General features: G+C 36.8%; 2 protein-coding genes across 3 annotated transcripts; one reads left to right on the top strand and one right to left on the bottom strand.

The window, feature by feature from the left end:
• Positions 1–152: 152 nt before the first annotated feature.
• LOC108266552 (uncharacterized) lies at positions 153–14,234 on the top strand. Of its 2 annotated transcripts, none has more exons than XM_017470024.3 (2): positions 153–273; positions 12,087–14,234. In XM_017470024.3, the coding sequence occupies exon 2, from the start codon at positions 12,102–12,104 to the stop codon at positions 13,452–13,454; it is 1,353 nt and encodes a 450-aa protein (XP_017325513.1). In that variant the 5' UTR covers positions 153–273; positions 12,087–12,101; the 3' UTR covers positions 13,455–14,234. The 2 variants fall into 2 exon arrangements, with proteins under 2 accessions (XP_017325513.1, XP_017325512.1); XM_017470023.3 differs by lacking the exon at positions 153–273 and adding an exon at positions 9,967–11,273.
• Positions 14,235–16,510: 2,276 nt separating this feature from the next.
• LOC108266961 (uncharacterized) lies at positions 16,511–23,529 on the bottom strand. The gene is made up of 3 exons (XM_017470799.3): positions 23,362–23,529; positions 22,068–22,239; positions 16,511–18,267 (listed from the first exon to the last, which is right to left on the bottom strand). Exons 1-3 carry the CDS (start codon positions 23,497–23,499, stop codon positions 17,627–17,629), a joined length of 951 nt encoding a protein of 316 aa, XP_017326288.1. The 5' UTR covers positions 23,500–23,529; the 3' UTR covers positions 16,511–17,626.
• Between the last annotated feature and the right edge of the window lie 4,326 nt (positions 23,530–27,855).

The following is a 27,855-nucleotide window of genomic DNA, read 5'->3' as shown; positions in this document are numbered from 1 at the left end:
TTAGTTTAAGATAGCTACCTACCCTAAAAAGCCCAAAATGTGTTCTTTCCTATATCTACCCAGCCATTGGACTAAAATAACCCAATTGGGGTTGCTTTTAACCCAGTGTTTTTTTCCCTCTACTCTTAAGGTCTCCCGTTTTCTACTTCCTTTAAAAAAAAAAAAAAAAAAACAAACAAACAAAAAAACTACTTCTGCTTATTATGGCATTTTGATCTGACCCTTATTGAGAGAGGACCTTAGCTGTCTTTGTACTTTTCTTCTTTATCAGTGGTAAGTGTATGTATTTCTTTGTCAATAGTATATTTTTAATATGATTCTTAAACTGTAAATGAATGTTAGCCATTTGTTTCGTTATTCATTGTAGTTTATTCTATGTGTTCCATGTCTGAGTGTATATGTGTGTGTGTGTGTGTGTGTGTGTGTGTGTAACATTTCATGAAGGCGACCATCCTGTACTTAATAGGCTATTTTAAGCAAGATGCAGTTACTTTACGATAGTTACCTATCCAAAAAGCTACTATACTAAGCCAAAAAAATTAAATAAAAGAGGTAACAATCAACAAAGTGTCCCATAAGCACATAGTGAATTACGTGAAGGTAAAGCACACCATGAAGAAAAGTGGTGTTTCCTTTGGCATGCTTGCTATTTTCAGATGTCAGGATGTTTCAATGGGTGTTACCACACCTTAACTTGGGCCTCTTAAGAAAAGTTTAAAAGAGTCAATGTTTTGTACAGTGCCCTCTACTAATATTGGCACCCTTGGTAAATATGGGTGAAGAAGACTGTGAAAAATTGTCTTTATTGTTTACCGTTTTGATATTTTGGTAAAAAAAAAAAAAAAAAAAAAAAAAAAAATTCACAAAAATACTCTGCTCTCATGGATATCAAACAGTTGCAAACAAAACGCAGGTTTATCCAAAAAAATGTATTTGTTGAATAGGTTTGCAACAATTATTGGCAACCTTTTAGTCAATACTTTGTGCTACCTAACTTTGCCAAAATAACAGCACTGAGTATTCTCCTATAATGCCTGATGAGATTGGAGAATACATGGCAAGAGATCTGAGACCATTCCTCCACTCAGAATCTCTCCAGATCCTTCAAATTTCGAGGTCCACGCTGGTGGACTCTCCTCTTCAGTTCACCCCACAGGTTATCTATGGGGTTCAAGTCAGGGGACTGGGATGGTCATTGCAGGACCTTGATTTTGTGGTCAGTAAACCAGTTTTGTGTTGATTTTAATGTATGTTTTGGAACATTGTCCTGCTGGAAGATCCAACCATGGCCAATTTTAAGCTTTCTGGCAGAGGCAGTCAGGTTTTCATTTAATATCTGTTGATATTTGATAGACTCCATTATGCCATGTATCCTAACAAAATGTCCAGGTCCTCTGGGAGAAAAACAGCCCCAAAACATTAAAGAGCTACCACCATATTTAACCGAGGGCATGAGGTACTTTTCCATATGGCTACCTCTCTGTGTGCACCAAAACCACCTCTGGTGTTTATTGCCAAAAAGCTCCATTTTGGTTTCATCTGACCATAGAACCCGATCCCATTTGAAGTTCCAGTAGTGTCTGGCAAACTGAAGATGCTTGAGTTTGTTTTTAGATGAGAGTAGAGGCTTTTTTCTAGAAACCCTTCTAAACAACTTGTGGCTTGTAGTTTTGGAGACTTTCTGACCAACAATTAAAGACACAACTAACTACTGCAATTCTCAAGCTGTGATCCTTGGAGATTTTTTGGCCACTTGAACCATCCTCTTCACAGTGCACTGAGACAGTATAGACACACATCCAATTTCAGGTTGATTCATAACATTTCCAGTTGACTGGAACTTCTTAATTATTGCCCTGATGGTGGAAATGGGCATTTTCAATGCTTGTGCTATTTTCTTATAGCCACTTCCCATTTTGTGAAGCTCAACAACATTTTGCTGCACATCACAGCTATATTCCTTGGTATTACCCATTGTTATGAATGACTAAGGGAATTTGACCTATGTGTCACCTCATATTTATACCCCTGTGAAACACGAAGTCAGGGTTGAATAATTTCCTGTTTCTAGTCACCCAGATGTACAATTTTTATATTATATATCTCTGTGGGAATATACTTCAAATATATTTTCCTCAAATGAATTCATAAGGGTTCCAATAATTGTGGCACACATATTTAGCAAATACATATTTATTTTTTTTATATATATATATAAACCTGTGTTGTGTATGCAATTGTTTGATATCCATGAGAGCAGAGTATTTTAGTGATTTTTTTTAAAACAAAAGATCAAAAAGTTAAAAATAAAGACAAATTTTCACAGCCTTCTTTGCTCATATATACCAAAGGTGCCAATAGTGGAGGGCACTGTATATTGTTTGCTTACTCATAACTCAATGGTATGACAGAATTGTTATATTCAGTTCAATTTCTAGTCCTCCACAAGAGTTCCAAACTTTTCAGACAGCCTGTACAATGACTAGCAAATTCAGATGTGTCACCAAAATCTGTTTAGTTTAGAGATGGTGCCAATCAGGCACAAAATAGTGATATCAGATTGATACAAGAAAAAAATGATTCGATAGGATTTTGGGGAATACTGTGTATCAGATATTTGTTCCTGTAATAAATGGCAAAGATTTTAATATATTTATTTTTTAAACTGGATATGTTCCCATATAATGAGACTTAACTGTTTTTTTTTCTTTTGTTAGGGTTGATTTTATTCTATTTATACTTTATAAATATATTTGTGTGGAAGAGTTTAACTGTTTCAGCTCTTCAGTTAAAGCACTATTTTAAAGCTTAGTAGTTTTAAAGAAAACAATATCGGATGGTTGTCTGTATCAGCTGATTCTCAGCATTTCAGTATCAGTATTGGACAGAAAAAGTGGAATTGTGCCATCTCTGGTTTAGTTATATAAACATATTTTTTTTATAAGCCTTTTGGAAGTTTCTTGTTAAGTATTAGGATAACATGGCATGGTATCAGATCAACCAGTCAGTATATAATGCATGAAAAGTGTTGAATAAACCTAAAATGTTGTTTTGAATGTACAATCAAGCTTTTCAAACAACAACTAATGGGATTATACAAGCAAAGTAAGAGACTGTTCAGTATTTCACAACCCTTGTGTAAACAAGCTTAAATTTTCTAAAATTATTTATTCCCAACATGCTAGCTATAGTGCAAGTCCTGCCTCTGAAAACATTTTGACAAGAAAATAGCACAAAATATTAGTAATGTACTGCATTAGACATATTCTAGTTAGAATTTATGTAAATGGAAGGATGGGACTGTATCTCCTGTAAGAGACTGATGAATAAATTGAATGCTGTGCACATTGTATTTTTTCCCCATGGTTGTTGTGTACTCCCCTACAAAACTATTGGAACAGCAAGGCCAATTCATTTGTTTGTGCTATACACCAAAGACATGGATATGAGTCGAGAGTTTAGGATTTCAGCTTTTATTTCCTTGTATTGACATCTAGACATATTAAACAACATAAAACATAGAACCGTTTGTATCAGACCACACAATTTTTAGGTGATCAAAGAACTAAAAAAAAAACACCTAATATTTCGTTGCATAGCCCTTGCTTGCAATAACTGCATCAAGTGTGCAACTCACTGATCTCACCAAATAGTTAGTTTTTTCTTTTGTGTTACTTTTCCAGACTTTTACCGCAGAATCTTTCAGTTGTTGATTGTATCGGGGTGTTTCTCCCTTCAGTCTTCTCTTCAGAAGGTGAAATGCTACTGAATTGGGTTAATGTCTGGGGATTGACTTGGCCAGTCTAAACCTGACCTTCCACTTTTCCCTTGTGATTAAATCCTTTCTTGAACTCGCAGTGTGTTGTGGATCATTGTCTTTCTGCTTAATAAAGATCCTCTCGATTAATTTGGATTTCTCTGTAAATTGGCAGACAGAATGTTCCTATAAACATCTGAATTCATTCTGCTGCTACTGTCAAGAGTTACATCATCAATAAAGATTAGTGAGCTCATTCCTGAAGCAGCCATGCAAGAAAACGGGCGACCTTAAAAATAGAGGAAATAAATAAATAAATAAAATGTGAAAAAACAGTTTTCAGAAGTACCAGAAAATCAAACTTAACAGTTTTCAGAAAAAAAAAACAACTAAAATTCAGACTTAATGGTTGTGGAAATCACCCAGAAATCAAGTGTATTTAGGCAAACCAGGGGGTGTTTCCACTGTATAAAAGTAAGCCCCGTAACTGTTTATTATTATTTTTTAAAGATCATTTTGGGATGTCTCACTGTGTGGATCTCATGTGGTGGACAATAAATTGGGCCCTTTCTTTTCTCACTCATAGTTCTTTGTGTTTTTCTTCATCCACAAGCTGATGCAAGTACTTGAATTTAAAACTTACTAGTGTTTAACTTTTTGGAAAAATAGAAACAACAGCAGCTCTCTGGTCTTCATGTTGGTTTATCCTTTTTAACAACAAATTCTGAAACCAAGTGTAGATATTCAGAGCTATTAATTTAACTTTAAACAATCAATTTAACAGGACACACCTGGGCAGCATCAAACAGCAATCAGTCACATGTTAGAACATTTTTGATTACTTGAAAAAATGGGTGATTTCAAACAAAAGGTGCCATGTTCTAAGCTCTTTAAGACATAGATGTAAATAGGAGGAAATTAATGCTGAAATTCTGAGCTGTCATCTCATATTCATCGTCTGTGAAATATTTTTCCTTATTTTCCATGATTATGATTCAATCATTTAAGATCAGTTCAGTGTGATTTTTGCTTACTCGTGGTCTCATGATGTTTTTGGGTTCTGTCCTTGATTATGTTTTTGTCAAGGTGTTTTGTCTTTTGTGTTATGTTTTTCTCTTATGTTTTCCTTAACTGGCTTTGGGTGCATTGCTTGCACGTTCATCTGGTATAAAAGCCAACTGTATCCAACTTATGTTTAGACTAAGATTGAGACTACGAAACGCTGTAGTGCCCAGGTTGTCTCTGTGCGCATAATAAACCATCTCTTTGACTATAATCTGGCTCTTGATCTGCTGATTCTCCAAACATCTTACTTCTAGTGAAGCTGAAGCATTTCAATCAGAAAAGATCATCCAGAAAAGATTTCCATCATATTTTAAACTAGTGTTAATTTCATTAACGAAAACTATGAGGAAAAATGTATATCGACGACCTTTTTTTCCCCTTTACTAAGACGAGACACCATTAAACACTAACTGTGACTATATCAACATGCAACATTATTCACGAAAAAAATGACGAGCGAAAATGTAGTTTAAAAAAATAAAAACTTTACCAAAATCTCTCTATTTTTTCATCAACAAAAATAGAGGAGAAAAAATATTATAGAATGTCCCATCCCCCCTTTAACAGATGTAATAGAAGAAACTTTGATATGGATAAAGATGCGTGCACATACTGTACCTGAAATGATCTGGGTTTAATCTATATTGAATGCCCGTATTCGTCTCATCCATAGTAAAAATCTAGTCGTCACACAAAAACCTAAGCATAAATTTAATTATTTTGAAATTCTTTATACCAGTATAAGTTATGTAGCCACAAAAAATAAGTCAATTCCTCTAATTATTATTTACAGACCCCCAGGGCCATATACTGAATTTCTTAGTGAATTTGCAGACTTTGTCTCAAACCTGGTTGTGTCTGTAGATAAAGCATTAATCGTCGGAGACTTTAATATTCATTTTTGATAACCTGGAAGACCGTCTAAGATTAGCGGTTGTGGCCATCTTAGATGCAGTAGGGATTAATCAGAATGTAATCGGGCCTACTCATAATGGTGGTCACACTCTTGACCTCATACTAACATACGGACTAAGTATAGAAAATATTATAATTTTTCTGCAGAAGTTGTCTCAGACCATTATCTTATCTCGTTCATAATACATTTTGATCATAATATTTCCACCTCGCCTCGCTACCGCGTAAAATGTACCTACACATCAACTACTGCACCGAGCTTCATAAATAACCTCTCAGAAACATCAATTAGATTTGGATCACCGTCAGATCCCATAGAACTCAATCAGACGACTGAAAGCTTGGAGTCAACACTCCGCTACACGCTAGATAGAGTGGCTCCACTCAAAAGGAAAATAATTAGAGAAAAATAAATAAATAAATAAACAAACCCATTACATGAAAATGTAACAATATCAGATCAATGTTTAGAGTGTTTTGCTCCGCTTAGAGAGACCGAACTAGCTACATTAATCTCTTCAGCCAATTCGTCAACTTGCATACTATATCCCGTACCTACATGTTTGTTTAAACAGATTTGTCCAGGAGTAATTGAACCACTTTTAAATATAATCAATTCTTCCCTATGCACTGGCTATGTACCTAAATCACTTAAATTAGCAGTTATTAAACCCTTGATTAAAAAACCTGATCTTGACCCGTCTCAATTGTCCAGCTATAGACCAATATCAAATCTCCCCTTCATCTCTAAGATTTTAGAAAAGGTTGTAGCAAAGCAGTTATGCTCGTACTTAGATAGGAATAACATTCATGAAATGTATCAGTCAGGATTTAGACCTCATCATAGCACAGAGACAGCGTTAGTTAAAGTAGTAAATGACTTTCTACTGACCTACGATCAGGGTTGTGTCTCGCTGCTTGTGTTACTCGACCTTAGTGCAGCTTTTGATACTATAGCTCACACTATTTTCCTTGATAGATTAGAAAATGTTGTTGGTATTAAGGGAACAGTCCTCTCCTGGCTCAGGTCTTATCTGACCGATTGTTATCAGTTCGTAGATGTAAATGCTGATTTCTCCATGCGTACTGAGGTTACTTTTGGAGTTCCACAGGGTTCTGTTTTAGGCCCACTGCTCTTTACTTTATATATGCTACCTCTAGGTCAAATTATTCGTAAACATGGAATTAGCTTCCAAGGTTATGCTGATGATACACAATTGTATGTTTCAGCGAAGCCAGAGGACAGACAGAAACTTAGTAAAGTTGAGGATTGTGTAAAGGACATTAGACATTGGATGTTAGCTAACTTCCTTCTACTTAATTCTGATAAAACAGAAATACTTTTATTAGGTCCACGTGTAGCTAGAAGTAATCTTTCTGATCACATGGTTACTCTGGATGGTCTTTCTGTTTCATCATGTACAGCAGTTAAAGAGCTTGGAGTGATTATTGACTCCAGCCTATCATTTGATGCTCATGTAGATAATTTTACTAGGATAGCTTTCTTTCATCTCAGAAATATTTCTAAAATAAGAAACATATTGTCACTACATGATGCGGAAATACTAGTTCATGCATTCGTCACCTCTATATTAGATTACTGTAATTCCTTACTGTCTGGATGTTCCAGTAGGAATATAAATAAGCTCCAGTTAGTCCAGAATGCAGCTGCTAGAGTCCTAACTAGAACTAGAAGATACGACCATATCACACTGATATTATCAATACTGCATTGGCTCCCAGTAAAATCTCGCATTAACTATAAAATACTTTTATTAACCTATAAAGCACTAAACGGTCTTGCGCCACAATATCTAAGCGACCTTTTGGTTTTATATGATCCGCCACGCCTACTTAGATCAAAAGATGCAGGCTATTTGACGGTACCTCGAATAGTGAAGGCTACAGCAGGGGGGAGAGCTTTCGCTTATAGAGCCCCACAGTTATGGAACAGTCTTCCTATTAGTGTTCAGGACTCAGACACAGTCTCAGTGTTTAAGTCTAGGTTTAAAACGTATTTGTTTACTCAAGCCTACCCTGACTAGATTCTGTTCTACTACTTCGCAGTCATAATAATCTTTTTTCTCCCTCTCTCCTTTCGCCAAGCCCCATACGAATTTATGGAGATACTAGAGATCCAGATCCTTTCTGCCTCTGGATAGAGCTCAAATCTTCTCTAATTCCAGACTGCTGGGACTACGGCTGCTCCTAAGGACATACAGACTTCATATAAATCCATAATGAACTTTTTCACACTAACTGTTGTTACCCAGATGAGGATGGGTTCCCTTCTGAGTCGGGTTCCTCTCAAGGTTTCTTCCTCTTAAAACATCTTAGGGAGTTTTTCCTTGCCACCGTCGCCACTCAGTGGCTTGCTCAGTTGGGATAAATTCACACCTTTAATATCTATACACCGTGTTGATATTTCTGTAAAGCTGCTTTGAGACAATGTCTATTGTAAAAAGCGCTATACAAATAAAATTGAATTGAACTGAATTGAGTCTTAATTTACTTTCACTATCGTAGTTTGATAAGTATTATATCCAGTCATTTTAGCGTAAATATTTATTACAAATAGAAACATGGTGAATAGTTACATAGAGAGATATGTAATGTTTGATGGGCTTTTACTGTACCACTTTAATTTTTTTTTATTGCACTGACATGCTGTCACTCATTTTTATTGACAGTCAATAAAACCCCCATTCAATATTATTGATGTTAATCAATAATTAATCAATTATCAATCAGTAAAAAGCAGAAGAATAGAGATTGTTCATTCATATTTACTAAATTACTAAAAATACTTTTCAGTCAAAATATTTAGTAATTATTATCAAATGCGTCTTTTTCAGGGTTTGTTGGTAACATTATCATATATAATGTGTCTTCTTTGAAGTTTCAGCATGTACTAACACTGAGTGATAAGAGGACTGTTACTAAGTGCTATCACTGCTGATATAGCTGTGATTTTCATGGAGCTCATATCATCTCTCCCCCCTCTTTCACTCCCTTCTTTAGACACTCTAGTGGAGAGCTTTAGAGTCAGGCTGATCAAATGTATTAACTCTCTTGCCCCCTTAAAAACAAAAACTGGTTCACCAATCTGTCTATAAAAACAACTTGAAAATACTTAATAATGAAATGAGGTCTGCTAGAAAATCTTACTTTTCAAGTTTAATTGACAGCCACAAACACAACCCCAGATTCCTATTCTCCACCATAGATAGGCTGCTAAATCCCTCACCTCAAATATCATCAGACCTTTTCACAACTGAACAGTGAAGTGAGTTTGCAGCTTTCTTCAGTGATAAAATTACTATCATAAGGCAAAACATAGTCAGCATTTGTCCTGCTGGTTTGTTTTCTAACTCTCCACCTATTGCTGTTAAATGTAATCTATCCTCTATCTCAGTGGTCAGCCCTAACACGCTTGCCCTGATTACATCATTTATTAATTCTGCTAGCTGCTCTCTCGACCTATTACCCCCCAGCTTTCTTAAATTGGTTTTAAATCCTTTATTACCACCCTGAGCATTGTTAATCTGTACCTCCAGCAAGGAATTTTTCCACACATCTTTAAGTCAGCCCTTGTTAGGCTTTTGCTGAAGAGAAACAATCTTGTTTTCTTCTGTGCTCAGTAACTACAGACCTATCTCTAATCTTCCATTTCTTGGCAAAATAATTGAAAAAGTTGTGTTCATACAGCTCAATAACTATCTCAACATCAATAATCTTAATGAGACATTTCAGTCTGGCTTTCAGTCCAACTATAGCACAGAAACTGCTCTTCTAAAATTTTTAAATGGTCTGCAACAAAATAAGACTCAGGTAATCTATCAATTCTAGTTCTTTTAGATCTCAGTGCTGTCTTTGACACAGTCGACTATGGGATTATGCCTGACCAACTGCAAAACTGGGTTGGCTTATCAGGCCTAGTCCTAGCTTGGTTTAGATCCTACTTAAGTGGCAGGGAATACTATGTTGCTCTGGGTACACACACCTCCAGACATCATGTGATAAGTTGTGGTGTTCCCCAAGGCTCAATTTTGGGTCCTTTGTATTTAACTTATATATACTGCCATTAGCTTCCATCAGTATGCAGATGACATGCAATCTATCTCTCACTTGCACCAGATACCCACAAGTTGATTATCACCCTTGTAAATGCATAAAGAGCATAAACTTGTGGATGTCTCAGAACTTTCTGCAGCTAAATAAAGATAAGACAGAGGTACTTATTATCGGAAATGATGCACAGAGAAAGTTAATTCTGCCATTTATAGACTACTTGTCTCTCGAGGCTAATGACCGCTTTAAGAATTTAGGGATCATGTTTGACAGTGATCTCAGTTTAAAAATAAACATATTAGCAATGTTTGTAAAACAGCATATTATCATCTTCGTAACATCTCTAAAGTATTGGATATTCTCTCCCCACAGATAGTGAGAAGCTCATACGTGCATTTGTTACATCTAGACTCGACTACTGCGACAGTGTTTTGGTTGGCTTACCAAAGAGCTCCATTAAACATCGATTTCAGGCATAAGGAAAACTTGGTTGGTCGTATTAACGGACTCTGGTGTGAACATAACTTGGTTGGTCGTGATGTTGGTCTCAGACTGGAATGTGGCGTTGAAGGTCACATCATCGATCTCAGACAGGAACATGTCTTGGGAGGGTCGTCTCTTCGACCTCTGACAGGAACTTGGCTTGAAAGGTCGTCTCTTCAACCTCGGACAGGAACTTGGCGTGTGAGGTCGTCTCTTCAACCTCAGATGTGAACATGGCTTGAAAGGTCACCTCGTTGACCTCTAGCATGAACTTGATTTTATACTGGAGCTCTGGAGATGAGACAACCTCGTGAGACTCAGGCTGAAACTCTAGGGATGAGACCGCCTCGTGGGTCTCAAGCTGTAGCTCGAGCACTCATTTGGAATTCAAGAAATATGTCTTTTCACAGTCTTCATGTTGTTTATATTATCTTTGCATGGCAATAACTTATTTTAAGGACAGTACATTTTTCCAGTCAATGAAACAGCTTGTGTGCAAATACATAATATTTTCTGGTAATTAATCTGTGCATTAATCAGCCATTGATCGCCATTTACCAGCCACAAATGCAGTGCCGTTCCTAGCCCATTTAGTGCCCTAGGCGAGATTAATCGTCACTCCCCTCCCCCAATTTTACTTCATTAATTAAATCAACAATTAACCTCGCACACCTGCAGGTGTTAGATAGGTGCATAGGAAAAAAGACTATAAACCAAATCAAAACCGAAAAAAATCCTGCACATGTATCAAAATAGCTTTATTCACTTTAATTTACTTCAATAATAAAAACAACAAAATAAATAATAATAAAGAAATGGCCATCGTGGATACTAATGACGTGTCGTGGGGCGGTCACCTATGACGCCTAATGGGTTGAATGTATATGACCCTTCATAAATGGCATAGCGTTAACCAGCGATTACGTGGAGGGACGAGTGTGCTCCAGTGCCGGTTTGTGAATGGTGGGCGGAGTCGGAGAAGGTGAGGAATGCACACCTGTGTAGAATTCAGTTAATGAATGTTCAGTGTTGCAGTGAGCAGGCGAAGAGGAAAAGGGAGCGCCTTGAGAGAGGGAGTTGTCTGTGTGTGCATCTCGTGCACTCATCATCAATTGCATCCTTTAAAGCGAGAAGAAAAGTCAAAATAAATAAAACGAAAACCTTTTTAGTGGGTTTAAACCCAGGTTGCTACCGATCTCCTCATGTCGATGCGTTGGGAACTTTAACAGTCCGCCTACCGGTTTATAACACATATGTTTTATCGGCCATTATCGCGTAGCTTTTATCGGCAGTTGCCAGCGTTGTAAGCCATTACAAGCATTTGTTAGTTGTGATCAGCTTTCAACCGTATTTATGTGGATTTACCAGCTGTAAATGATAAACAGGATACGAGATTTAGTAGCGCGAGTTGGTCGGGATTAGGAAGGGTTGCGGCTGATCGGCTGTTGCACGGTATGGAGGGAGCCAATCAGTGCTCGGATAGAGTTTTATGGCTGGACTGGGCATGTAAATGGAAGGACGGAACTGCATCTCCTATAAGAGACTGATTAATAAAATTAATGTTGCGCAAACTGTATTTTCTCCAGGGTCGTTGTGTACTACATATGAAAATTGTGGGAACATTCCCTGGAATTTATTATTGAAAAATTAGCATATACAATGTATTTCAAATAAGTATTAAGTATTGTATTTTAAAGACAAAGCAGAAAAGTAGAAATTGTTTATTCATATTTGTGAAATTTCTAAAATACTTTCTAGTCAAAATATATAGTGATTATTTTCAAATCTTTTACAGGGTTTTGCTGGTAACATGGCTATCCTCATTTGGAACTCAAGAACTATTTGCCTTGGCACAGTCTTCATACTGTTTACATATCTTTGCATAGCAATGATTTATTTGAAGAACAATCAATTTTTCAGTCTCAAAGTAGATCCAGTACCAAGAGCTGCAATACAGAAGCCTTCCACATTTTCTGGGTCAGTTTGTCCAGCACCTCTATCAGCCAACAGAATAACACCTATTAGAGGGACCAGGTACCTAATGGTGTCTGCTTTCATAAATGATGAGGCAAATGGACAGGCAAACATCATTACTATAATGAATAGAACCCATCCAGAGCCGTTTATCTGTATATTTTGTTGTTACCAGCATGGTCTCAGTATATCTGTTGTTAAACTGGATAAGCACGTTGAGCACTTCGGATTCCCTTTTGTGACCACAGATGCATTTTGTAACATAGAGCCAACATGTAATGCCACACATGTGACCATTTCAAGAACAGAGAACATTCTAGAGATTCAGAGTCACCTGTATTTGCCTATACACAAGTTCCTGACGCATGGGAGAGAATTTGACGTGGACTTCACACTATGCATTTCTTGCTTGTTTGGAGGGTATAATAATGTCCTTCAGTTTGTGCAGACTATAGAGACATACAAACTGCTTAGTGTGGATCACGTGGTTATCTACAACACCAGCTGTGGCCCGGACCTTGAGAAGGTCTTGCGCAGCTATGAAGAAGATGGCATCTTGGAAATCATTCCCTGGCCAATCCATCACTTCCTAGAGCCATCCAAAGGCTGGAACTATGAGCTGCACTCAGGGGAAGTTCACTACTATGGGCAACAGGCCACAATAAACGACTGTATCCACAGGAACAGGCAGAGGTCCAAATATGTGATTCTGACTGATGCAGATGAAATCATCATGCCGTATCAACACTCATCCCTGCACCAACTCATGGCAGAGCTTCAGCAAAATAACCCTTATGCAGTGGCCTTCATCTTTTGGACCTATGTCTTCTCCAAGGAAATTAACAGAGGCAGCGAGAGATTTAATTTTCCTCTGTGGAGACATGTGCCTGGCGTCAACATCCTAAGACACATTTACAAAGAGCCGGTAAAGTGGTTGGCCATCTGCTGTAGCAAGATGATTGTTGACCCAAGGAAGGTGATGCAGGCATCTGTGCACACTGTCTATAAAATCAATGGAAAGTCCATCTATGTGCCCAATGATTTGGCTATTGTCATGCACACTACTGAACCAAAGCGTCCTGATTTGGGCATTGAGAAACTAATCATGGACAATAAGATTTGGGAGTACGCAGAAAGGCTGATACCAAATGTAAATAAGGTATTGCACAAATCTGGGATTTTGAAGTGAAAAAAGAGCCAATCATGGAAAAAAAAAAACCCTGGCAAGTCATTTAAATCTTTGTACCTGCTGTTCTATTAGTCAATACAAAAAACAAAGAAACAAAAAATTTGAACTCTGTATGTTTCCTGTTACTGATTCACGTGCACCACTGTTTTTGATGAAAATATGAAACAGCTTGTGTGCAAATACTTATATATATGTGTGTGTGTGTGTGTGTGTGTGTGTGTGTGTGTGTGTGTGTGTGTGTGTGTGTGTGTATATATATATTATATAAATAAATTGTGTGTGTGTAATTCAAAATATATGGATGACTATTGCTATTAAAAAAAAAAAGATTTTGTAAGTGAATTACACATAAACTGAGACTCTGATTTGGCTAGACCATTCTATGTTGAGTTATAAAATCAAATGGAGTTAAAATATATAGTAGACAGAATGCATACATTTTCATATGACTGTAATCGTTTGGGGACTTTTAATGGAATAATCAAAATAATGGCATCAACTGCTGTGAAACCATGTATGTTTAAATACCACTTAGTCTTCATGACCAGAGACAGTACTATGGTTATAGACTAAATGTATTGTAAATGTCAATGTAGTTCTTTTTCTTGTCATATAACATGTGTTGACTTGTTTTCCAATGTAACAATTCAATAATAATGTTAAGTTTTACCAATGAAATTAAGTTTATGGACCAAAGTTTGTAAATTATTATAATGCTTTGTTTTCAAGCAACACCGATCCACCCAATGTTAGTATATAAATTAAAGTGCATAGTGCATTAGAAATTTGAACTTATGATCAAATGAATATAATTTATTGTGGTAAGTAAATGTATGAATGTGATAAGGTACTGAAATCATGACCTGAGACTACAGATCAAGACCAAACAGACTTAGACTACCAATGCTGACTGCAGGAGCCTGACTTTATAATCTAGTGTAATGGTTAGTAGGGGAAATAAGTATCGGATGCGTCAACATTTATTTCATTAAAAATATTTCCAATGAGGCTATTCACATGAAATTTTCACCAGACATCAGTATTAACTCAAGAAATCCAGAAATATAAATAATTCACAACATTAAAGTCCATAAATATAGTTATGTGTAATAAAGTGAATGACACAGGAAAAAAGTATTGAAAAAAACCCCCAATTCTCCAAGGCAAGGTAAGGCAAGGAACCACTTGAAATCTGTAAATAATTATACCCTCTATCTGTGCAAATTAATATCAGCTGGGTTATAAATTGATGGTGTATATATAAATGTTTTTCGTTACCAAGGTGTCACAAGAAACATCTCATGATGGGTAAAAGCAAAGAGCTCTATCAAGACCTTTGCAACCTTATTGTTGCGAAACATATTGGAATCAGGTACAGACCTATTTCAAAACGTCTGAATCTTCCAGTAAGAACCATTGGGGCCATTTTCCACAAGTGGAAGCAACATAACTCCGTCATCAACCGGCTATGCACAGGAGATCCTTGCAAGATTTCTGACCAGGGAGTCAGAAGAATAGTCAGAAGAGTAGCCCAAGAGCCAAGGACCACTCAGAAAGAGCTCCAAAAACACTTGGAGGCAGCAGGTGCCATCATCACAGAGAAAACAATAGGCAATGCACTCCACTGTTCACACTCACCCCACAAGACTCCATTACTAAAGAAAAGGCATGTTGAAGCTCATTTAAAGTTTGCTACAACTCATTTGGACAAGCCTATGAAATACTGGGAGAGTGTAGTCTGGTCAGATGAGAGCAAAATTTAACTTTTTGTCTGGTATAATATACACCATGTTTGGAGAAGAAATGGCACTGCACATTGGCTTAAAACACTATACCAACAGTGAAGTTTGGAGGTGGAAGCATCATGGTGTGGGGCTGTTTTTCATCACATGGTACTGACAGACTTCATATAACTGAAGGAACGATGAATGGAGCCCTTTACCGGGAAATTCTTAAGAAGAATCTGCTGTCATCCACCAGGATGATGAAGATGAGACGTGGGTGGACTTTCCAGCAGGACAACGATCCAAAGAATACAGCAAAGGAAACTTTCAGTTAGTTTCAGAGAAAAAGAATAAAGGTGTTAGAATGGCCCAGTCAATCACCTGACTCGAATCCAATTGAACAAGATTTAAAGACAGTATGTTTAGAAGATTGGGCCAAAATCACACCTGAATACTGCGGCCCATTAATTTCTTCATACAGGCAGCGTCTTAAAGCTGTCATTACAAACAAAGGCTTCTCCACTAAGTATTAAATTTCAGTTAGTGTGTTCAATACTTTTTTTCCTGTGTCATTCCACTTTATTACACATAACTTTATTTATGGACTTTAATGTTTGGATTTCTTTATATGTGTGGATTTCTTGAGTTAATACCAAAGTCTGGTGAAAATTTCATGTGGATAACCTCATTGGAAATATATTAACTAAAAAAAATGTTGCCACATTCAATACTTCTTTCCCCACTCTGTCTTTTTGGGCACACAGAACTAAATATCTTCATGTATTATTCACCTTACTTACTCTGATGATATACAGATGTTACTGATACATTGATGTTTACTCTGAGGTTATGGACAAAAAGTACATTAAAAAGCCTGTAGAGGAGGCTCCCAAGTGGTGCAATCGAAATGCAGGAATTCAAATGCTCAAATTATCACTTGTAATTTTCAGATTCAACATTCACTGTATAATGAGAAGGCCACCATTGTAAAGAGTATGCTTATTTCCATGTGTATTCTGTATAATTATATATACAATTATATACAGAATTTGTGAATATCTATTATCTATCTATTATTATCTATCCTGGGAGGATGCAGGGACTGGTTTTGTTTCCAGGATTACAAAGAAAATGTGTTTAGGAGGCCAAATCAATACCTTAAACTTTTTGTCATGTTCCGCAAACCATTCCTGAACAATTTTTGTAGAGTGAAATTGAATGAAGTTCTACACCCAGTCACTTTTGCACCATATATCTCTGCACCTGTACAGCTGGGTTAGTAAAGAGGTAGTAGACTTAATGTCTGTAAAATATTAACTTTTTAAAAAAAACAAACAATATTTTTTATTTTCAAATGTAAAGAAATAAAGAATACAAATCTAATGAACTGTGTGCAGACAAATGCCAAAAAAAACTGCCCATATTGAAATAAAAGTAATTGGGTAGGTTAAAGAAATAAGTGTGATCAAGGTTTTTATTTGTCCAACACCTTGGCGATTTCTGCCCAGCTTTAAAGAGTCTTATCCTTTGCTCCATTGGGCTTAGTGGTGGTACCTTCCAACAAAGCAATGTCGCTGAAGTATGTTAGCCAAATGGAATGTGTAGAAGTGGATGGTTCCACCTAAAGCTTTAAAACAGTATTTTTGGTGGCTGTGCCTGCTGCAAGTAAAGTCATTTTTTGATGTGTGTTTAGCTGGTGTGGAGTCATCCAGTAGCAGGAAGAGCAGGGGATCCATGGGTATCTCCAACTGTAAAATGTCCAAAAGAACAGTGCATACAAATGTCCAGAATGAGACCTCTATATGGCATTCCCAAAACATGTGTATACAAGAGCCTATTGTAGATTTATTGCAAAGATGGCAATAAGGATTAGATGTAAACTTCATTTCATGCAATAAACTTGGAGTAATGCATGCCCTGTTAATAACTTTATAGTGGATCAGTTGGCCCTGGCCCATAACACATCCCAGTCAGGTTTAACCCCTTATTCCCTTTCCCCAAAGCAAGTAACTGGAATACTAGAGTACTGATGTAACAAGATGGAATTATAGAGCCTGGAGACCTTACCTCTTGAAGGGAAATTGGAATCTAGCCAGTTCCAAAGTGGATGGTCTACTATACATTAGTAGACCTGGGGAAAATGTACGTTATTTTTAATGTATTTAGTGGTATAGCCAGTAATAAACAATCCCCTTACTTAACTCCTGACTGGAAGCAAAAATTAGAAAAAAATTGTGTTTTAAGCATTTCTTTTTTTACACACAAATATATATTTTTTATTAAACAACCCTAAAAGTCTACATGCAACTCAGTGAAACAAAATTAACATAATTAAAATGATGTAAAAGGTACAATGAAATAACGTATTTAAACACAACTTAAATTGTGAAAAAAATTAAAAAATACAAGCACTTTGAAATTAAAAGGATGATAGAAAAATACCATAAGTTACTTAACATCGGTGTGTTTTCTTCTAATGTGAACGCGTAGATTCTTTTTATTCAATTCCATGTGACACTGATTACATTTAATTCTGATTGGCCTTGACAGAGGACGATGTGCTACTGGTGGCTCTGGTGGAATGTGGGTAGATGTAACAGTTGGAGATGGAGATATTTTGGTGGACACAGAAAGTGGAGATGCAAGGACAGAAAGAGGAGGATGTGGGTGGCTTGTCTCAGTCTGTAAAAGTTGAGGTAAGGGAGCTGTCAAGGTAGATATGGGTGGTGGAGATTGGAATATAAGGGCAAATACTGGAGCTGAAGGTAAATGGATAGACATGGGGTATGAAAGTGGAGGCATCTGTGTAACAGACTGAGAATTTGTCAGTGTTAACAGAGGTGTTTGCAGTGTCTTGGCTATCGAGGGAAGAGGGCATGTCTGTGTGGAGACGGTAGAACGTTGAGCAGTGGGTGATGGGTTATGGATGAGTGGAGAATCAGCTTCCTGATCAGTTCTACCCAACTTTAGTTTGCATTTTTGAAGATGAGTAACTAACTGCACTTTCCTTATGACCGTGGCAGGACAGTAGCAGCAATGAAAATGTGCGTCGTCTCTACAGCCTAAATTGCACTTGACAATCACAAAATCTGGAGGAAAGAAATGCAAACAAAAAGTAAAATGTATACACTCATGAAATTATTTATATATACACACACATACAAATATACATTCAAAACACGTGTATGGGGTACCATTTGTAAAATAAAATGTGCAACAAAAACTGGTCCAATTTTGTCAGCTTTAACTACCAAAACAGTCTTCTTTTAGATGTTGTTACAATGATGCTGTTAGCTGGTTAGAACCACTCAACTGTCATGACTCCTCTTGATCAGCCATGTAGGAGAGCCTTTATAAATCAGTCCCTCCAGGATTTTGTGATTTTACGATTGCAGAAATTAATGCAAAATCAAGGGACGCTACAATATTCTCAGGAGCGTTTTTAAATTTTTCAAAATGACCGCAGACACATTACTACATGCATCACAACATGCATTCAGCCAAAGCCCTCTTCGATTCGCATGGGTCGAACATGAGTACAGCTAAAAGGTTTCATTTACCAACAAACATCACTGCGAAAGACCCTGCAAAACTATTTCGTGCAACTGGAATTTTTAAAAATATTGAAAAAAGCTGCAGCAAATGAAAGCTTTTTTTGGTCGCAACAATCACAAAACACTGCAAAATTCTGTATGGACTGTATAATATGCGAGTTCGGTGCAGTTTGACTCTCTTCCCTCCATGATTGTAAAATAAAATGTGATTGGTTGGAGTGAGAATATGCTATAATTGGTCAGCACAACATGGTCGTTATCCGATTGGCTTGAGTAGCCAGTGGGTGGAGTCCACCTATTTGTGGATCTGTGTGCATGTCTTGATGCTAGAAATGTTTCAAAATTCACAGAAATCATACATTACTGCTGGTTGTGAATGACGGTCTGCTGTCCCAGCAAAACATCACTGATGTTCCTGGCAATTTCCAGGAAGATTGTCGGACATTTTATACGCTTAGCCCTCACCTATTCATGACTTTATGACATTGAAGCACAGTTGGGTCAGCCCAGTAAAACACTGCAGTAAGATGTTCTGACCAGATGGAACAGCACATACTATATATCGCAATCGCTGGTGGAGCAGAGACATGCTTTGGGGGCATACGCTTTGGACCACGCGTTGCCAGCCACACAACATGCAACAGGGTGGGCTTATCAAGAAAGTCATGAGCCTGCTCGCACCTTTTGAGAAAACTCTCAAAAGGGTATTAGTTCCTCAACAGCAACAGCCGCAGACGTCATTCCAGCAATCACTGAACTTAAACAGCTTAAACAGGCACAGATCATGGAGTGGGCACTGGAAAAAAAAACACATTGCTGGAGGCGGTTCAGCAATATTGAAAAGGAGCCATTATTTTATACTGTAAACATGATGATGATTATTATTAGCAACATTTCTGCTACTACCATCTACTACCACTTACCATTGCTAATAACAAAAACAATATAATTATTGCCAAAAAATCATCATCATCATCATGATGTTAAAAACTTGTGTAGCCTAGAGTATGAAACAAATTGGATGAACATAACTATAGGTTGATAGTTATGCTTTATGTTTTCCTAGCTATATTTGAAACACAATCATTTGAACAATCCTTCTTGTCTTTGTCTGTTTATGCGAAAAGTACAAGAATCTCTACTTTTCAGCACAAGTTAAAGACCAAATGAAACAGGTGCTTTTGGCTATGCTGGAGGGGGAGACCAGACATGAGGTTGATGAACCCGTTGCAGAAGCATCTGCAGTACCTGGTCCTGTCAAAGAAGCACCTGCAGCCAAAAAGCCACGTAGTCGATTACTTTCAGTACATAATGAAATGCTGGGGTGGAGCAGCTGCTGGTCAGCCCCTCATCTGTGCAGGTAAAGAGCTAAGTCTCCGAGTTGCCTTGCAGCTGAAGCGAAAACGCATTGGCCTACTGGAGGATCAACAAAGATCGTTTCCCTGCATTTGCTCCACTTGCCTGAGCTTACCTCTCTGCTCCATGTACAAGCGTTGAAAGTGAGCGCTTGTTTAACTTGGCTGGACATGTGATAGATGAAAGGAGAAAACGATTATCAGGTGATAAGGCAGAGATGCTTCTGTTTGTGAAGAAAAACTTGCCATTAATGCTTAAATAATATCATTTTGCTGATACACATTTTGGCGACGAAGAAAGGGTGCCTTGTTATTTAATTATTACCCACTGCACCTATTATTATTTGACAGAGTACACTTCAGTTTTGTTCATAGGCTTGTAATCTTTGGACTTTTGTGAAATGAGTAAAAAAGAAAAAAAATGTCAATTTATAAACATAGTGAAAAATGACATCTGTTTTGTTATATAAAGCAACTAATTTTTAGTTAACTGTTATTTCCACCTCTTTCTACTCACAGAGCACTTTATTTTGAGAGTTGCTTAAGAGACAGAAGATCCTGTAACAGGGGAAAATTGTAATGTTTAATCATTTCTTTGATTATGAAAATAACATTTTGCATTGAAGAAAAGTAGATTTTTGTTTGTATATGCCGTAAATTATAGTTCTTAGAAAGAAAATCTGAATCTTTACAAATCGGTATTTGCAGGTCACACTTACAAAAAAAAAAATCAGAAATCGAAATCAGCCAAGAAAATTGTAATCGGTGCATCTCTACTTCAAAGCCAAAAAATTAGAACCAGGTGTTCGAGATTGAGTGCCAGTGATTAGAACCTGCTGAGGGAGTGGAAGTGGAACATCTTATTTATATCCCTCTCATATTTAGTGCCTGGTGTTCCCTTTGTTATTGAGCAGCGTGGTGTCATCATGCCAAGATCTCAAGAGTTCTGTAAAGCCTTCAGAGAAAAGGTTGTGGATTCCTACGAGTCTGGCAAACATTTTTAAAAGATCTCCAAATTATTTGACATACATCATTCCAGTGCAAGAAAAAATCATCAACAAGTGGTTACATTTCTGTACATTCAACTGCCAATTTGTCCATGATTGGCCATCCCAGCAAATTCAGCCCATGAACAGACCATCTGATGCAAAGAACTCTCCAAGAACCCCAAAATTACATCACAGGATCTGCTAGTACGACTTAAAACTCTTGGTGTCAAAGTGCATGCTTCTACAGTCAGAAAGAGACTGAGCAAATTTGACCGGCATGGGAGACGTGCCAGGAAAAAGCCTGGATTTGAATCCCATCTGAACGTTGTGGGGGGGATTTGGAACGGGCAGTACATGCAAGAAAACCCACAAACATCTTGCAACTGAAAGAATATTGCATGGAAGAGTGGTCAATAATTCCATCAAGCCGATGTCAGAGACAGGTGGACAATTATTCAAAACATCTACAAGAAATTATTCCTGCTAAAGCAGACAATACTAGCTTCTGAGGCCAAGGGTGTACTTACTTTTCTACAGAAGAAACCAATCTATTGATATTTCTGTTGAATAAATGACTGAAAAAGCTCATTTTCCGTATGGCTTTGTTCAAGTATATCAACTTCATTAATAAGCACTGTGTCAAAGATGATCAAATGTTTGCTTGTTCAAATATATATAAAAAAAAATTACAAAAATTTCCATGGGGTGTACTTATTTTTTCCACGACTGCATTTACACTTTCCAGTTAAATTTATATTCAAGATTCATATTTAAATTGTAACGTTTAGATTTAGCTTTGATGTTTATTTTTTAAGTCATAAAAATATTGTAAAAAAAGAAATAAATGCCATAATGCGTGTGTGTGTGTGTGTAAATTTAGCTAAATTGATCTGTTTTTGTAGTTAAATCTGACAACAATTGAGCAGTTTTTGTTAGACATTTTATTTTACAAACGGCACCCCATACACCTGGCTGTATCCTACTCACTCACCATCATGCTGCACTGCCAACCTGAAATGGTTCTCCACATGGTTTTTAAAGCTCAATAGTGATGCTGATTTGTTGACATACGTTTCACAAAAAGGGCAGTGATACAATTTACAGCACCTTGTGCACCTTGAGATCAAGGGTCTCTCTCCTTTTTTAAGGACAGTAGCATGCATCTGGAACAAAAACAATTACAAATAAGTATTGATTATTGATCTGAGTAACATCAAGTTGATGTTACTTCTGTAAACAGTGAAGCCCCGCCCTCTTTGATTTGATTGGCCATTAAAAAAATTGTCATCCTAAAATCATACGTAGCGGTGCATAATTGAGTGCAGCAGAGCAGCATCAAAAATATCAAATATTGCGTGGTACAATTTGGCCATATCTGATTATTACTGCGGTCCAGCCAGCCTCCACTTCCCAAAACCCGGTCAAGCTAGTTACCCGCACGGTGATTTTTCGGTGCGCATATATACTATTCATTGCGATAACAGTTTTGGAACAGATTTCAAAATAAAACCACTGATTCGGTCATTTAGTCTCTTTTTGTAACTTCAGATATTTATTAAAAATAAACTCTCTGCTTTCACGTCAGAATGCGTGTATACCACCTCAGAGTGAAATAACAGAAAAACACTGCACACAAAACATTTCAGAGGACTTCAATTTTGAAACGAAACATCGAAATGCCTTGGGTGAGTCACACTCTGAGGCGGCATACTCTTTTTTTCTGAATTGAAATCAGTGTGTGAAAACAGAGGGTTTATTTTTAATAAATACCTGAGGTTACAAAATAACACAGAGCGCATTATTTTAGTTTGCAGGTTTCATTTATTTTTAGGGTTTTTTATATGCATTCATTTGGTTTTATGTTTTTTATATTGATTTGAGAGTTATATTTTTATTAATTGAATCAATGTAAACTCTTTCACTGTAAACACCTTCACTGAATGATTGGTTTCATTTTTAAATCTGTTCGCACACGCTATTACCGCAATGACTACTATATATGCGCACCACAAATCACCGTGCGTGATACTGCAGCCTGACCGTGTTTTTGGAAGTGGGGGCTAGCTTGACTGTGTTTTTGAAAGTGGGGCTAGCTTGCCCGCAGTTGGTTACTGGGTGACGTGTCCCCCCTCAATGTCTGTGGTGGTTTCGGCCCTGCCAGGAACAAGCAAGTTTATATCGCTCCGGAAACCTCACACTAAATCATATGATCAAAATATAAAAGGCAAAATATAGCTTTTAATATGAAGATAAAACATGATTTCACAACCAGATGAACTGCTTACCGACATACTGTCTCTGCCTTCAATCACTCCATCATATTCATGCCACTTTCCCGTTGAAATATATTTGCGCATGCGCGATTCCTCTTCTTCTACTTCTTTTAAGTTTTTTTTGCGGATGGCAAACCAGCTTTGGTGCATTACCGCCACCAACTGGATTAGAATGTGAAGCACCAACAGGTCTAAAAAAAAAGTGCATATTTCAAACTTAAATCCTGTTATACAAGCCTGTTAATGTTAGATAATTTAATAATGTAGTATATAGCAGGGTTTTCCCTAGGTTTTCAGAGGGCTTAGGTGCTGAATGGGTTCCAGGGGTGGTTGTGGTTTGAAATTGTTTGAAAGAAATTTTAAGTTATTTTGTTTTTCATATTGGTTTTTATTATTATTTATTTATTTATTTATTTATTTACCCTTATCGTATTTGTGAAAGAAATCTGCCAACAATTTTTGTACTTATGGTCAAAAGTCTATTCATGTAACCAAGTAACGTTTGAGATTAATGAAAATAAATGCCTTTTTACATTCATTTGGCTTAAGGTGCGTCACAAAAACTCTGAGGTGCTGTGCCTAAGCCTTTCTCTGGTAAGGAAAACCCTGTATACTTTCCCTTGTACTGGACCACTTTTTAAAAGACTTTGCACTGTAATGTTGATTACAACCATATAATGCTGCAGGCATGAGTCCTAACACCCAGAAATGACTTTCACCACTTCCAGTTCCATTGTCTCGAAGTCAGTGTTGTTGTTTTTTTTATTGAATTTGATCAAAGAAACATACAAACATATCTTGTGCATAATAACAACAGGGGGATACATCACACAACTCCAAATTCAGGATAAATTATAACACTGATATGTCATATTGAACAAAGTACTCTATTCAAAAGAGATGTATTCCTAGACTTCATGCTCCATCACCTTGTTCACTGAGTCATAAAACATTTTTAAATCTATACAAAAAAAAATAAATAAATTCTGAAACAGGGTTTGATGGCTGTTAGCTTCGCTTTATGCAAATAAAATTTCCCAAGCAAAATTAACAATTTTATAGTGTCATCGATGATAGAAACTATAGTTTTACTATAGTGTTTTATCTATTGCTATTAGTTTATGAAATGCTTGAAATAAGGTCTGGGGTTAACACAAGCTCAAGATATTGTCATGTTTTATTCTACAACATAAAATACATCAGTAAAACCCCACTCGTTATTTTGTTAAGTTTTATGTGTCTTGAAAAAGGCAGTTGGTAACAAGTGGATAAATGGGATTACAGAGGTTGTCAGGGACATTAAACATCATCATGCCGAACAGGAAAACTCATCTACTACAGCCTCGTTTTGTTATACTCGTGCTCTTGCGAACTATTCCAACTCAAACTGTCCAACTTGTAAATGTATCAATTTATAGTATTTTCCAATTCTATTGTTTTTTAAATAAGGATTGAAAGTGTTGTTGGAAGCTTAGTGGTGGTGATGAAGTCATGTGACTGTGGTGTAGTTCGTTTATAGCCTAACTTTAGCTTTTTACTTCTGGCAATTACATTTAGGCTTCAAAATTCATAAAAGTTGTGTTCATTTGTGAATATTACATTGATGAACAAAACGTGTAAGAATCATAAACTTTTGTTGGTCACAGAGCTTTTTTTTTTTTTTGCAATAATCCAAAAGCCAGTGGAAAAAAAGAAAAGATTTTTGTGGAGGGAACCAGGGTGATGCTAACGTGCAGGTTGGCCTACAAAAATTGGGTAGCTCAGTTGTTAAGACATTGGGCTACTAATCAGAAGGTTGTAAGATCAAATCCCAGCCCTGCCAAACTGCCTCTGCCTTACCCTTGAGCAAGGCCTTAATTTTCAACTGCTCAGATGTATAAATATAAGTCGTGCTGGATAAGGGTGTCTGTAAAATGCTCTAAATGTAAACACGTCATCTCTGCAGAACTCTATTGAGTAGCTTTTCCTTAAGTTCAGATCTTTCATTTTTTTCCATATGCTCTATAGTGCAGGAGCACATGTTCCACTGTCTCTGTTCTTGCAGCTGAAGTATTGTCCTGCTCTTCCACACCATCAATGCTTCACTTATAGGTCTGTGACAGACCCCACTGTAATGGAAATCCATTGGTACTACCAAGGCAGGAAGCATAACACAAAAGCAATGCTTTTACTTCCTGTTTTAATAGTGCGTACAACTGATCCACTGCTTCTTACAATGGATGCTGCAAAACACAACTCTATGAACTCTGATTTCAGTGCTCAAAAACCTTTCCAGTAATTCCCTCCATTGAACAAGGAACATGAAAGTCCATGACTCAATTTGCTCAGGCAGAGTCCCTTTATAAAAAAAAAAAATCTGCAATTGTGCAAGCAGGTTATTGTACTTTTTTTTTTTTTACTTTTAAAATTTGTCTACCTGTTTTTACATGAATTTCGTTGGTTGCTGTATCAAATGGAAAGGCGGAAAAAGATCTGACAATTTATCTTGGATCCTTTTTTTACATCACAGAAACTAGCTATTTTAACAGGAGTGTATAGAATTTTAATAGCCATGTGATGTCTGGGTAAAATTATTCATGAACATTCCAGGTTCCAGTAGCTTCCAGTGCGGTGCTGATGACATCCAGATGGATGTTTCAACAAAAAAACAGATGACAGACACAACTTCCTCCTTCTTAGATGTGACAGTACTTTCTAGTTAGTAATAAGTAAGCTTTCTAGTTACATAGAGACACAATGGATGACCTTTCAGTTATGTTATGTGTAGCAGTGAATGCCCTGGTGTGATTATTGACCACAGTGTCTCCTTTGAGCATATGCAGACAATATTAATAGGTTACATTTTTTAATCTCTGAAACATTGCTAAGAAATTATACAATGTCATTACATGAAGCAGAAAAACTAGTTTATGTTGTAGGTAGTAAAATGTCTTGTAACATTGTGTAGCCTGGATGCATAAACAAGCGCCAGTTAGTCCAGAGTGCAGCAGAAAGTGTCCGTACTAGAACCAGAATGCTTGATCAGATCACCCTACAATACACTGGATCACAGTAAAGAATCACACAGAGCACAAAATCGAATGAAGGATCTGTAAAACACTGAATGATCTCGCCTCATGGGACCCAAGTGTAATTTTGGCCTATTATAATCTGCCACAGTTGCTTTGATCAACAGGTGCAGGATCTTTATTAGTTTCCAGAATAATGAAAACTATAAAGTTTCACCCAAGTCTCACCCATGTGTCACTGGATAATCTCATCTGCAAACTGTAAACTTGTAATTTCTAACAGCTGCATCTATAATCATGAAGTCTGCCAAGTTTTTTAAAAAAATCATCATTTTCCTCTTTAAAGTAATGAGCCTCACCCTGTGGCATTTAAAAAAAAAAACCTAATATAAAAAAACAACAATGCTGTCCAACTCATGACTCCACTTACCCAGGTTTCAATAACATGCATGTCAGTCCACAAAATTACAGTTTCCTAGCTCTCACACTAAAATAACTAGAGTACTGTCTTTTTTTGTGGGCAAGAATAACACTTTATTTTTCATAACATAATTACAACAAACATATTAAATAATTTAAAAATCACATTAAAAATCCCAAAGGGATGTACAAGAAAAAAACTGAGCTTGGAAGCGATAGTATTTAAGAATAACAGCTAAATACATTTACCTTCCTGTATACACACACGTTTCTATAAATAAATGAAAATTAAAGCATAATGTACACAAGAAATGTTTATAATCACCACAATCATGTTTCATCTTGATCTAAATCTATAATGTTCGAAATCTTACAGAATTACATGCTTATTAAAGCATAAAAATATATTACTAACCTGTTTTCAAGTAGCTACACCGACATGTTTGATGCTGTAAAAACAAATAGTGTCCTTGTGTGATCCTGTACGTCTTGGTGTCAATGTTATGTACTTGTGTAGCTGGTCTCTAGAGAGTCTCTCATCTGCAGTGATTGGTTTCATCTAGTTCTGGAGTTTTGCAGTGGGATGTGATGATTTAAGACATTCAGAGTTAATCACATTTAGGAAACGTTGAAGGAACTGAGGTTGATGATGTCCTCTTAGTTTTGCTGCCTGGGTGTCATTCAATCATCATGGATAATAAAACGACTACCATAATTCTATAGTAGTTCATAGTAGCTTTACTTCATATATTAAAAGGGGGAAAAATACAATATAGTGTCTTAGCATGGTATTGGGGTCCACTACGAGCTTAACAGCATCAGTGCACCTTAGCATTGATTCAACAAGTCTCTGGAGCACTTCCAAATGATATTCCATCAGTTGGTGTTTTGATGATGGGGGTGGAAAACACAGGTCCAAAACCTTTAAGTCCAGTGCTTCTTGGAGATCTACCTTCCTGAAGACTTTAGCTCCAACTATAATCATGTCCACCTGACCATCTAATAATTGCCTTAAGAAGTTCTTGATCAATTAAAAGAGGTGTATAAGTTTTTGGTTGGAGATGAAAATGCAGGAAGG

This window comes from Ictalurus punctatus, chromosome 6, assembly GCF_001660625.3.
Source record: "Ictalurus punctatus breed USDA103 chromosome 6, Coco_2.0, whole genome shotgun sequence".
NCBI classification, from domain to species: Eukaryota; Metazoa; Chordata; class Actinopteri; order Siluriformes; family Ictaluridae; genus Ictalurus; species Ictalurus punctatus.
Note: the sequence above shows the minus strand (reverse complement) of the source record. Positions and strands in the feature narration are given on the sequence as shown.

Coding starts and splice junctions, on each gene's coding strand:
- LOC108266552 (XM_017470024.3), top strand. CDS start 12,102: ATGGCTATCCTCATTTGGAACTCAAGAACTATTTGCCTTGGCACAGTC.
- LOC108266961 (XM_017470799.3), bottom strand. CDS start 23,499: ATGCACCAAAGCTGGTTTGCCATCCGCAAAAAAAACTTAAAAGAAGTA. Junction 22,240..23,361: donor AAGGCAGAGACAGTATGTCG/GTAAGCAGTTCA, acceptor TTTTTGTTCCAG/ATGCATGCTACTGTCCTTAA. Junction 18,268..22,067: donor GTTGGCAGTGCAGCATGATG/GTGAGTGAGTAG, acceptor TCTTTCCTCCAG/ATTTTGTGATTGTCAAGTGC.